At 53.9% G+C, this 12,919-nt stretch overlaps 1 protein-coding gene across 2 annotated transcripts in view; it reads left to right on the top strand.

The window, feature by feature from the left end:
* Positions 1-4,714, top strand: part of CRHR2 (corticotropin releasing hormone receptor 2) — a 45,348-nt gene extending 40,634 nt beyond the window's left edge. For both annotated transcript variants that reach the window (XM_030295197.1, XM_030295207.1), the window contains 4 exons: positions 2,306-2,391; positions 2,572-2,707; positions 3,114-3,155; positions 4,574-4,714. In XM_030295197.1, the coding sequence (XP_030151057.1) occupies positions 2,306-2,391; positions 2,572-2,707; positions 3,114-3,155; positions 4,574-4,714 (405 nt within the window). The remainder of the gene's footprint in view (positions 1-2,305; positions 2,392-2,571; positions 2,708-3,113; positions 3,156-4,573) is intronic.
* The last annotated feature ends 8,205 nt before the right edge of the window (positions 4,715-12,919 follow it).

Raw genomic sequence — 12,919 nt, 5'->3', positions numbered from 1 at the left:
AGAGCTTCCGGACACACGGGGCAGGAGGATGCGAGGCTGGACTTCTCTGGGGGAGTTTTTCCACAGGGTCTGGCCTTGCCCTCTCATCCTGCACCCTCTCCCCTCAACATTCCCAGAGCCTATGCCACGCAGGCTGCCCTGGGAACATCCCAGGCCGGGAGGGCCCTGCAGCTGCTGTTGTAGAAGGAGGTAGATAGATTCCACTGTCTGGACTCACTGCAGTGGCCCCGGCCGGCCTATCTCCCCCACCCCAAGGCTTTCTCCTCTGGCCCTTTCTCTGCTTGGGACACAATCCCCCACCTTCCTTCAGTGCCATTTCTCTAGGCCTTTCTGACCCCTTAGGAAAGATGCATGTCCCCCCTCCCTCCAGACCACAAGACTTCTGGGAGCAGGGGCCTGACGCATAGCAAGTCAGTTAGATGAATGAATGAATGAATGAATGAAGAGACCAGGCTGGTCAAGGCTATGGGACAGTAAGCAGTGCTCACTGAAGAGCTGGGATTTGGGGCAGGGTTGGGAGGCCAGGAAGGGAAAGCTCCGTGTGGGCTGGATGGTGAGAGGCTCCCTGGAGGAGGGGGAAGGTGCCTGTGAGAGGGTGAGGTGGAGAAGGTGTGGTGGAGGGGGAGGCTGGGAACCACGCTCACAAGGGAAGAGTGACTTCCGGGCTGCACAGACCCAGGCTGTGATGCGGCAGGGGCAGCATCACTAACTGCCTGCCTCACGGAGTAGAGAGGATAAGGCCTTATCTCCCAGATCCTCCACACCAGACCCTGTCCCTGCTTTTGCCTCAGCACATGGGACAGGACCCTGCAGCCTGCAGGTGCTCTGCAACTCACTGACAGAAAGGACGGGTGTGTGGGTGGATGGACGGGTGAGTAGATAAACTGATGACTGGATTGTTGAGTAGATACTTGGATGGATGATGGATGGGTAATTGAATGAATTGGTAGAGGGTTGATAGATGATGGGTAAATGGATATAATGCAGGGAATGTGGCAGAAATGAGAATATATTGCCTCTACTCTCAGAGAAGTGAGAAAGAATCAGAAAAGGTCAAGTATTTTGTATCACTTGTACGAGAAAATTAGGATTGACCTATGTGTTAGGGTGCTCTTGTGATCCAAGGAAATATACCAGAAACGCAGGGGCCTGAAGAAGAAGCAGAGCGCAGCGGGCCGCTGGCTGAAGGCATCCCTCCCGCCCCATACCCTGGCCATGCGGCCATGGGCATGAGAGCAGCCGGCTGTGGTTGATCATGTCTGCCGTATAGCCCAACTCCCAGCCTGGTATATGCCCAGCACTTAGGAGGGCTTAAGAAGTGATGGATTCTCAGGACAGAGACACGGGAGGAATTTGTGTGTACGCGTGTGCACACATATGTACTCGTGTGTGTGCATCTGCATGAGCCAGCAGACACCCTCTGACTCATGTGCACTTTCTCGGCAGAGATTCCCAAGAAAGGGAGTCTCACTTTCCTGTCTGCTCACACTCGGAGATGGATAGAGAGAAACACTGGCATTGCCCACGCCCCCAGATACACGCTCACACACGAACACACACTCTCTGAGGCAAACACACACAGGCACGGAGAACAGACCCACCGGAAGGTTCGACCCGCCCCAGACCAGTCGCACAGACGAGCTGACGCAGATGGACGGGACGCTTGCGGCCCACAGTGACCGTACACAGCGTGAGGATGACTCAGGAGGCCCCACGGGCAGGTCCCAGGAAGAGGCTGCGTGCGCGGGCTCTGATGCTGAGGAAGAGGCTCAGGATGAAGATAAATGAGGTCCTTCCAGGAGCCTGGGAGTCAGCCCAGCAGATCGTTCATCTCCGTGGCCTCAGATGTGTCTGTGACGGTTCTAGAGTTTTCCTGGATGCAGGGGACGGATGGGGAGAGATCAGTCACTCCTGGCCAGGTCTGCTCCAAGGGTCGAAGGGCCTCAGGGGAACCCTCAATCAACAAGGCAGGGGCAGGGGCTTGGGGACTCTCTGAGGAGCTGCGGCTCGGGAGAAGTGGCCTTTGTGCCCTTGTTCACTGCTTTCTAAGGCTGCTTTTCCTCTTGGCTCTGGAGGTGGAGAAGCAGGCTCTGGAGCCCTCGGGTGACAAGGAATTGAGCAAAGTGCCTGCCTGTCCTGGTGTGGGAGAAACAGAGGCCTCGGGCCCCCAGGCAGGGGCTGGGGTGACCGGTAGGATGGATGTGTGCACGGGGCATGCGTCTCGGTGGGCTCCAGGCGTCAGTGGCTGCCTGTCGGTTCTTTCCCCACCTCATGGGCCTTCCTTTTTCCCTGCCTCCCCCTCCAGATCAACTTTGTATTTCTCTTCAACATCGTCAGGATCCTAATGACGAAATTGCGAGCATCCACCACATCGGAAACAATCCAGTACCGGTGAGCGTGGGCGCCTTAGCCCCCCGAGGGGAGCCTGCCTCCGGCCGGGCCCTCTTAGTCCTCCTGGTCCTCAGCCGGGGAGCTTGCTGAGGGGTCCCAGAAGAAACGGCACCTGAGTGGGGCCCTGCCTGCAGTGTGGTCTCAGACCAGTCCTGTCACCCTCTCACCCCCGCCCCCCAGGAAGGCAGTGAAGGCCACCCTGGTTCTCCTGCCCCTCCTGGGCATCACCTACATGCTCTTCTTCGTCAACCCTGGGGAGGACGACCTGTCGCAGATCGTGTTCGTCTACTTCAACTCCTTCCTGCAGTCATTCCAGGTGGGGCGTGTGACCTGATGGGGACTCCTTCCTGCCCTAGAACGCTCGGGCACCAGTGTCCTCACAGAGACTTCCCCCGGGACTGGTGTATATATGTGCACACTGCAATACGAATGCATGCACACACTAATCCTGAGCCCCGGCCCCTGGCACCCCCACCCCAGGGTGGGCTCCCCTCTTGACTGGGTCTCAGTCACCCTAGCCTGCACCTACCGAAGGTCCGGCACCTGTTCTGAGGATTCGTGGCAGCCTGTCGCTTGCAGTGGACCCCAGTACACCCGCGCCGTGAGGGGTGGGCTCCCCGCGGCTCTCAGCCTCTGGGGTCCTCGGGGGCAGAGTGTTCCGGGCCGGCCCTGCCGCACGGCTCGCCAAGCAAGTCACTGACGCCTCCCTCCTTCCTTTCCAGGGTTTCTTTGTGTCTGTCTTCTACTGCTTCTTCAATGGAGAGGTAGGAGACCAGGCTCCGGGTTAGTCCTCAGTTCCCACTCCGGTGGAGTGGCCCAGCCTTTTGGAAGTGCCTGGGCCCCTGGCTCTGCCGAGCTCTACCACCCGACTTCGGGAAACGGGAATCCTGCCTGAGGGTCTCAAACCAGTTTAGACGGCCAGCCGTGCCGGCCAGAAACAACACGCCAGCGCTTCACAAATGCACTCGGAGAGCCGGACGAGCAATGAGCAGAGGAGCCCGGGCTGCAGGGGTCCCATAGGAGAGGGAAGCAGAACACAGGCGTGACAGGGGAAAGCATTCCGGGAGCGAGTCAGGTGTGAGCCGCGCAGCCAGGCCTTTATGGACCCAGGGAGCAGGAAAGACACCAGCACATTCCCCCACCACAGGGAGGACCATACACCCTCAGGCCAGCTCCAGGGAGCGAGGCACCGGGGGCGGCCTGGTTGGTTAGCTCGCAAAACCCAGAATCTTAGTGTGACCAGCTTGGGAGAGATGCTCACACAGGCCGGTGGTGGTTGAGGACACACGGTGGGTTATGGGGCAAAGACTAGACACAGTCCCCAGGTGCTGAGAGCTTCCAAACAGGAGGAGGGCCAGTGCCATCCTGAGGCACGTCACCTGCCGACGCAGGGGATGACGGTGGGGTGTCTCTGCTCGCTTAGGTCTCGGTCGATGAATGCAGACCGCAGATGGCGAAGTCCAGCAGTGGAGACTGGCCGGGGCTGGAGGGCAGGGAGAGAAAGAGCTGTGAAAGCAAACAAACAGTGAATGTCTCTGGGGCATTTCTTCTGTCCAGCCGTGTGCTAAGCTAGCATATGGGGAACATGATCCATTGTGCAGAAAAATTCTTACCATGCAAATGAGAATAATACGGCATCAGCGACAGTCAGGTTTTGAAACGAATAGAACCGTTGGCTCTCCATCTCAGCAGCACATGCTGTGGCCAGTGAGGCAGGGTCTGTCAGCAGGTGGAGGAGGTTGGAGGAAGGACTTTCAGGAGGGAGAGCGATGCTGAGTATGCACGAGGAGCTCACAGTTCGGCAGATGCCCCAGGAGAGCGAGAGGCAGATCTGAGAAGCTGCTGTGGTCCCACCATAGCAATGAGGTGGCAGAGGGATGGGGCAGGGAAGGCAGGGTGTCCCAAAGAAGAGTGGGGGCTAGGAGCTTCTCCAGGAGAGGGATGAGGCCAGAGGGCCCTGGTCAGTGCAGAGGAGGGGAGAGGCGCCAAGGCTGAGATTCCAAGGCCAACAGGGGCTTCAGGGGGAGGACCTGCCTTTGGAACCAGCCAGTGCCTGGGTGTGAGGGTGGCGGTCAGAAGGGCGCCCCACCTCCCTTGAAAGGCCCTGCGAGGGGCAGGGGTGAAGACTCTGGGTCCCAGGACTGGCCCCCCCGGCCCGGCTGAGCCTCTGCCTCTCCCGCAGGTGCGCTCGGCCGTGAGAAAGAGGTGGCACCGCTGGCAGGACCACCACTCCCTCCGAGTGCCCGTGGCCCGGGCCACGTCCATCCCCACGTCGCCCACACGGATCAGCTTCCACAGCATCAAGCAGACGGCCACCGTGTGACCCCTCCGCCACCCCGCTCGCCCATCACTCCACCTTAGGGACAGCTTCCCCATCCTTGTCTGGCGCCTGTCTCTGGGTTCACCTTGCTGCGCGGGCCCTGGTGGGGGCGGAAGGGAGGGAAGAGACCAGCCCGGCCAGCCCGGCCAGCCGGAGAGAGGCTGTGCGGCAGGCGGCGTGAGAGGCTCTCAGGAGCCAGGGCCGGCTGGGCCGGAAGTGTCAGTGCAGAGGGAGCAGAGGGGAGTCACAGGGACCAACCACCCCCCCCCCCCGCCAGAGGAGCAGTTTACAAGTCTTCAGGCATTTGCCCACACCAGCCTCTCACTGCATCCTCACCGTAGCCCCATTCACAGATGAGGAAACTGAGGCCCCGAGCCAGGAGGGGCCTGCCCAAGTCCTACAGCTAGTTCTCAGCAGAGCCGGGGGTCCCCACTGCCCCCTTCAATGCGGTTGGCCCTCCTTGCCTTCTGCCTCCGTTGCTCAGTGCTGCCCTCTGCGGTTGAGGGTGCAATAGGAAGTAAAGGATTAATTTGGCTTCATCCCAGGGGCTCTCACCTACCCCCCATCCCAGACCAGGTCATCTCTCTGCCCCTCCCCAGCCATGCTCCTGTCCCTGGGGTCCTAGGAAGGATGCTGCTTCCTGTCTTGGGAGACCTCTTCTCCACAGGCTCAGGACCTTGGGGAGGAACTTGTGGGGAGGAAGACACAGTTAGGGCAGCCATACACTGTTAGGCCAACCAGAAGGTGTAGTGCAGGACAAGGGAGGAGGAGGCTGCCCCCCACTCCCCCGAGGGGCAAGGAGCAGGACTGGAATATCAGAAACCAAAGTGGGTCTTTGATGATTAGAACCAATCTCCCAACCCCCACCTCAGACTGGGCTTCATTTCAGCCTCCCCTTCAGAAACCACGTCTCTGCTCTCTGCGAAATAAACCATGCCTCTGTGGAAACAGCCTCCCCTCAGGTCAAGTCAACCAGGCATGCGAAGGGGTGCTGTGGCCAAGGATGGGGGGCTGGATCCATTCTCATTTGCAGAGCCCATGGCCCTGGCCTAGGGCTGGTTCTCCATCTCTGACCTGTGTGTCTGCAGGTCTGTCCATTATCATTCCCCGGGACAGTGTCTGCCCCTCCTCCCCAACCAAGGGCAGTTTAATTCAGCACAGGGGACGGGTGCAATTCACACAGCAGGCCGCAGCCCGTCCCAAAGGCCAGTGTCCTGAAATCCAGAGGCAAGTGTAGACAAGGCCCCAACAGTCTCCGTGAACAACCATGAGGGAGTTTCCAGGAGATGGTGGGAGTGGAAGGGACTGAGGAGCCATCAGGCCAGGATTCAAAAGGGCTTTTGCTCTAGGAATACCCCCAAAACATTTTTTTTTTGTAATCCGGTATCCCATCTTGCATGTTTTTAAGTTGACATCTAGTATTTTCTACATACATTTTTAAATGTGCAAGAGAGAGTGATATCTGGCATTTGGCAAATATTCACATTTTAACACAAACCTGCCACAACACTTTAAAATACATCGTTCAGAATCCCAACACAACAGTGATTTAATAACCACCCTCACCTGTTTAAAAAAACATGCTAACGAGCTAACTCTCCCTCAACAGCAAAAAATTTTACATTGTTCCTTTTCACTTTGAACTTGTATCTTCATTCCATTTCCCCTATGGAATTTTCTAGTAATGCAGGATTTTTATGGTTGAAAGTCTTTCTTTGCTCACCTTATCATACTTCTCTGCCACAAAATATATTTATAAATTGAAATAGAAATATTTAATTTTCTGCGATCGAAATCTGTAAGTTTTTTGAAAACGTCTTCCAGATTGAGTTGTTACCACTATTTTTCATATAAGATATAGTATACAATTGAATCACACAACACAGACACTAAACGTTTTTGTAAGTCGATGTTAAACCTCAAAAGGGAAATGTATTGGAAACACATCTTAATGGAATGGATAGGCATTTCATCGTTCATGAATCCATGGGTGAATATTTATTGCCAGAACGAAATCAGGACTCAGCATCGTTTCTTTTCTTTTTTCTTTTCTTCATTTTTATATCCCCACACGCTGAGAAGCCTTTGCACATAAATAAGTAGAGGTCACGCACTTCTCTGAACTCCCCAGATGGATGCCAAAAACTGCATCGTGATCTATCATTCAAAAATTATGTGTCAGCCACTTGATTAAGTCCTCTTTAAATCTGGCTAAAAAAAAAAAAAAATGAAAACCATCAGCCTTCCCCAAGGGCTTGGCTACGCAGGGGCATCTGGGAGCTGCTTGGCCCTTGGGCTGAGCCAGGAGAGGTTAACCGCTGGCCAACGCACCTGAGTGCTATGCAGCAAAGTGGGGCCACGAAGTGCCTGGTTGGGGTATGAGCCTGTGGACGGCAATGATGCCGGCAGGCATGGCAGGTGTGGAGCATCTGTGGGGTGGGAGGTGGAAGGTGAGCTGACATTTCCCTGCTGGGAGGGTCTGTGGGGGAGGTGCTACCCACGGCCTGAAGCCTCCAGACCCCCGGTTTCCCGTGGAGGAGGCTAACTAGCAGTAGGAAGGAAAATGGACAGAGCGGAATGAAGGCTCACAGAAACTGACCACCAATATGTGGAGGTCCGTAGCCAGAGACACACAGAGGTGCACAGACGTGGAGGCAAACACTCCTGGGGCCACACGGGGAGGCCCAGAGGGATCCGGAGAGACCCCTGGAGACACGCACGGGTGCACCCAGACACTAGATACACACGCGCCCATCCGTCGGTCACTCCCCATTTCCTGGACACCACCCTGTGCCACGTATGGAAATAACACCACTAATAACGCAAGGTTCCTGCTTCAAGAAACTCAGAATCTAGTTGGGAAGAAACAGCTCCCAAACAGTACAAGGCAAAAAGCAGAAGAAAGGATGTGCTCTGTGTCCCCGCCTGGCTGGATCCCTGGTGTCCACGTCCATGTGTTGTGGTGAGGGGAGAAGAGGGTCGGGTCCGAGGACTGAAAACAAGTCAGGTTCTGCAGCCGGCCCTTTCCTCAGCTTCCTGTTTCTTCCATCTCTCTGAGCCCACACCCATGGTGGCCCCAAGCCAGACAAGGTTTGGGGGACACAAGAACCTCGGATGCCCTCCCCTACTCCTTTCCCTTCTCCCACTGCCCGGGGAACCCGGGACTGCCACGGTGGGCAGTGAGGCAGCTGGGTGGGAAGGGGGCTGTCGCACAATAGGTTCCCCTTCACGTGTCTGAGGCTGACGCGGGGTATGTCTGGGGCTGCAAGGCCCAAGGGAGTCCTTTCCTAGCGTGACGCTTCAGCCGGGGTCAGGGAGAAGTCTGTGGAAAAGAGGCTGGCCAGGGGCCCACAGCTCTGAGAACACGCCTGGGTGGCTCAAGGGAACCGACTGGGCTGCTCTTTGAGAAGAGACTTTGGGAACCTCTATTTCCAGACGGGGTGGAATCTGGGAATCTGCACATTAACAAGCCCCCCAGGCGTTTCTGTTGCTGTCTGGCGTGGGAGCCGTGGAACAAGGAAACGTCTCGTCTCCTTTTTCCAACACGCACACATGTACCACTTTGGAAAGGTGAGTGACCTCGCCTGCCTTTCTGGAAGCCTCTAGGGGAAGGCAGTTGTAGCAGGAGGGAAAGAAGCAGGTACAGAACACGTAAATTTTCCCATCAATATGCTTAGTATGATTTCCAGGCTTTGCCCCCTGAGATGCCACTAAATCTCCTGAGGGAGCCACCCTACCTAGAGAAGTCAGTTAGCAGGGGGAATGGGCGGAGAGCGCCCTGAGATCACTGCCCCGTGTTGACTGAGTTTCCCCAGATTTTGTCGGCAGGGATTTCTTTGCTCAGAGCTTGAGGCCCTCCCACAGAGCTGAAGCATGCTTCCCCCACCACAGAACCACCACGGTGGACTCCATCTGGCAAATCCCGTCCATCCTACAGGACTCAGCCCGAAGAGCCTCCCTTCCAGGAAGCCGTCCTACCAGTGTCAGTCAGACAAGGCCCCTCTAGGAGCTCCCAGGGCAATCCTTGCCAGGCTCCGCCACCAGGCTGGGAACTGCTCAAGGCATGTGCCATTACTTACGGCCACAGCAAGAACTCTGCACACAGGAGGAGCTCTAGAAATATTCATTGAATAAACTGGCCTTTCGTATTTGCTAGTAACTCACAGGCCAGCGTTGAGTGCCAGCAGGACAGATCAAAGACACAAAGAATCCCAGAGACCTATGAGCTTTGAAAGGGGGAGAAAATCCATTCTCCGGCTCCATATCTCCCCTCACCACCAGAACCGGGGGGGGGGGGGGCCAGGCCCAGCCTGCGGGCATCCCCCTCTCCGCATGCAGGCAGGAAATTGGAAGAGCACCCCCACATCCTTCCAAGACCATCCATCAGTCTCAGGCTGAGGGGCCCCCAGGCCTTGATGGGCCCTGACTTCCTACAGGGTAGAGTTGGGCCGACCAGACCTGTGCCCCACCCATCTAGGGCTGTGCCTGCTGTCCTGTGCTGGAGGAGTCGAAGTAGCTCTCCCAAGCACACGTCCTGGCTTAGAGGATTAACTGTACGATCGCTTTGCTGAAACCCCACATTGGTCTGAGTATGCAGCACAGGCCACACATGCTGCCTGGAGAAATGAAGGAAGAAAGCCAGGGCCACAGAAAGTCCGGAATGTTAGCTACTGCACTTTGGAAAAACAACCAGCGCAAAGGTCCCTTCCAAGGCAAAGCCCCGTATCTGGTCTTGCTGGGCACGTGAGTGAGCAGGAAGGGGCAGGGGGAGCTGATCCTAGCTCCAGAAGAAAACGGACTCTGCTTCTGCTGTGAAAACAAGACAGTAGTTAATTGTGCTTCGTAATCAGATCTGCGGGGCACCGAGCAAGGCCTCCTCTGGCTCGCTGAGGCCCAACCGCGTGCAATAAACAGGCCAGCATCACGCATCCCCACGGAGGCCCCTCTGCCCAAGAAGACAGGGAAATCCTAAGACTTATCTTTTCTTCCTGCTTCTCCCCAGTTCTGGTCTCCACGTCCCCTGGAGAAGACTGGTGGTGGACCTATTGAGGAGCCCTGCAGATGCCTCCTTTCCTTATTCTTCCTGCTTGGCCTGAATATCTTACCCTTTCGGGGCTTTCCAAAGAATGCACTATGGAGTCTGTGCCTCTCCTTCCTCTCTGTTCCTCCCCCGGCCCTGTGGCTCCAAATCTATCTCAGTCCTCAGTTTGAAACAGATTCTTGGCTGCCCCCACCCCCTTAACATTGCACACCTAAATGCTAAGGTCTTTATAATGCGGGAGTGTGGAGCACCTGGGTGGCTCAGTCGGTTGGGCATCCGACTTTGGCTCAGGTCATGATCTCGCGGTCCGTGAGTTCGAGCCCCTCGTCGGGCTCTGTGCTGACAGCTCGGAGCCTGGAGCCTGTTTTGGATTCTGGGTCTCCCTCTCTCTCTGACCCTCCCCTGCTCATGCTCTGTCTCTCTCTGTCTCAAAAATAAATAAATGTTACAAAAAATAAAAATTAAAAAAAAGTAATAATGCAGGAGTGTGGAGTGTGAAGGTCCAGAAAGAATTCTTGAAACATTTCCCAGTGAAAAAAGGTGCTTTCATTATAGCACCAGGACAGGACCTACGGGGCCACACTGCACTTGTGATTACAAGGAGTGACTGATTCTACTCTTTTTAGTTAGCGGGGGTGATGAATAAGTGAGTCTCTAAGGAATTCGTGTATGTTGAAGGTGAGGTCTACAGGACCTTGAAGGTCTGGCTATTGTCAAGATAAGGTTACCCTTCATTAACTGGTAAATCTAGACATTAGTCATGAGACCCTTTAAGAATGTCATGTTCTGCGTGTCTCAGATGTACAACAGTGGGCCACAAGTTGTAAGATGATTTATTCTTAGTCATATTTTTCCCGCCTTTGTTTTTCTCAACATTTACAACTGAAGGAATGAGGGGGAAAAGGCCCTTCCTTGGAATTGTAATGGATTCTTTTCCCTACCTAGAAAAAATAGGGGCACCTGGGTGGCTCAGTTGGTTAAGCATCAGACTTTTGGTTTCACCTCAGGTCATGAACTCGTGGTTTGTGAGTTCGAGGCCCACGTCGGGATCTGTGCTGACAGTGTGGGGCCCACTTGGGATTCTCTCTCTCCCTCTCTCTGCCCTTTCCCCACTCACTCTGTCTCTCTCAAAATACATAAACTTGAAAAAATTAAAAAGAAAAATATAAACGTATAAAATGTACAAATACTGTGCATTAAATAGTGCACAAAATTTCTACAGAAATCCTCAAAAGAACCACAGACCCATGTTTAAATGCCCACGACCTCAAGATAAAATAAAAACGCTCTCATGTAGCTAATTCAAGAGTTTGCTACATCGGCGGTGCTCAAACCTGCCTGTGTGTTAGAAGCATGGGGCGTTCTGCGTCACACAGGTTTCTGAGCCCACTCCAGACCTCCTGGAACATGACCCCAGGAGGTGTGAATTCACACTTTTAACAGGCTCCAGGAGTGCTTCTCACACAGAAAGGCCCTGGGAGCCACCAGCCCACAAGGCCCTTCTCCCTCCCGTGTTCCTTCCCTGGCACGCAAGACCCTTGGCTCCCTGTGTCTCCCACCGTGACCACCTCACCCCTGCGAAGCACGGCTCTGCCTTCCCTGCCCCACCCCCTGTACGAAGGTTGGGTCTCCAGTAGGTCATGACGGGCACGAGGGCAGGGCCTTGTCTGCCCCAGCCCTGAATTGCCAGGATCCAGGAAATGTCAGCGTTCCAAGAGACACTTCATTTGAGCAAAGGGTTCCAAAAAGCACACATCTGAAAACCACTGAATTTACACAATCCTAGTCCCTTGGACTCTCAACTCGTGGTGCCCAGGATAGGAAGTAGTTTTCTAAAGTGAGATTGCTGGAGGCAACTTCTACCAAAGCTCATTGGAATTGATCAAACTAGACGGTACACAAATTAGTACAAGTAGCAGGTCCGGATGTCTCAGTGCGCTGAATTTGGAGGGAGAAAGGAAAGAAGTGAACACCACCTGCCTCTCTGTGTGGCAGACTGGACTAAATGTTTTTCCAGGTACTTTCTCACTTAATCTTTTAAAATCCTGCAATATTGAAAAACTCATCTTACAAAGAAAAAAAAAATGCTAGCTACTATGAGCTACCAGTTCCTTTCAGAGAGTCTAACCCGGGCCTGGAACTCTTGTCCCTAAAAGATCTTGAAGTCTTACAGTTTTTCTACCTGGAACCTCTTCTCAGAGTCTACAAGTTTTACAAGAATTTTTTAATCTACTGCTTTCATTTTAGTTATAACCTTAAAAAGCTAGTGATACACTTACAAATTTAGTAATCATCTTAAAAGAATATTTTACCTTAAAACGCCCTTTTCACAGTGTCAGTTGAAAGACAGCTTAATAACACAAAACACTGGGGGCCCCTGGGTGGCTCAGTCCGTTAAGCATCCAACTCCGGGATCTCAGCCCAGGTCTTGATCTCCGGGTCGTGAGTTCAAGCCCCACATAGGGTCCCGTGTTGAGCATGAACCCTACTTAAAAAAAAAGTACAAAACATTAGCTAAAGTTCCTCGAACCAGGGATTCCCTAATGTATTCCATGGGGGGGTTGAGATTTTGTTTCCACTGCAAAAATCACTATACACTAACTTTGTGACCCTGCCTTGGTACTAACTACTCCGTGACTGCAGGGCTCTTACAAAGTGTGGACGTATGTTCTGAGACAAGAGTTATGTATGTACGTTAGGGGGTAGACATTCTGAAGTTAGCCAGTTTTGACATCAAAATACTGAATGTGGGGGCGCCTGGGTGGCTCAGTCGGTTAAGCGGCCGACTTCGGCTCAGGTCATGATCTCGCGGTCCATGAGTTCGAGCCCCGCATTGGGCTCTGTGCTGACAGCTCAGAGCCTGGAGCCTGTTTCAGATTCTGTGTCTCCCTCTCGCTGACCCTCCCCTGTTCATGCTCTCTGTCTCAAAAATAAATAAAACATTAAAAAAACTTAAAAAAGAAAAAAGAAAAAAAAATACTGAATGTGGGAGCTGCCCTGAAGAATATTCATTCATCAACCATTCAAATATGTTTTGAGCAGCCACCCAATGCTAGGCTCTCCTCTGGGCATAACGGGCATATAGCCATGAAGAAAACAGACCCAGATCCCAGACCTCACAGAACTTACTTTCTGACCAGGAGAGGGAAAATTAAACAAGATAAAGA

Source organism: Lynx canadensis, chromosome A2 (genome assembly GCF_007474595.2).
Source record: "Lynx canadensis isolate LIC74 chromosome A2, mLynCan4.pri.v2, whole genome shotgun sequence".
Lineage (NCBI taxonomy): Eukaryota > Metazoa > Chordata > Mammalia > Carnivora > Felidae > Lynx > Lynx canadensis.
This window is presented reverse-complemented; position numbering and strand designations above follow the sequence as displayed.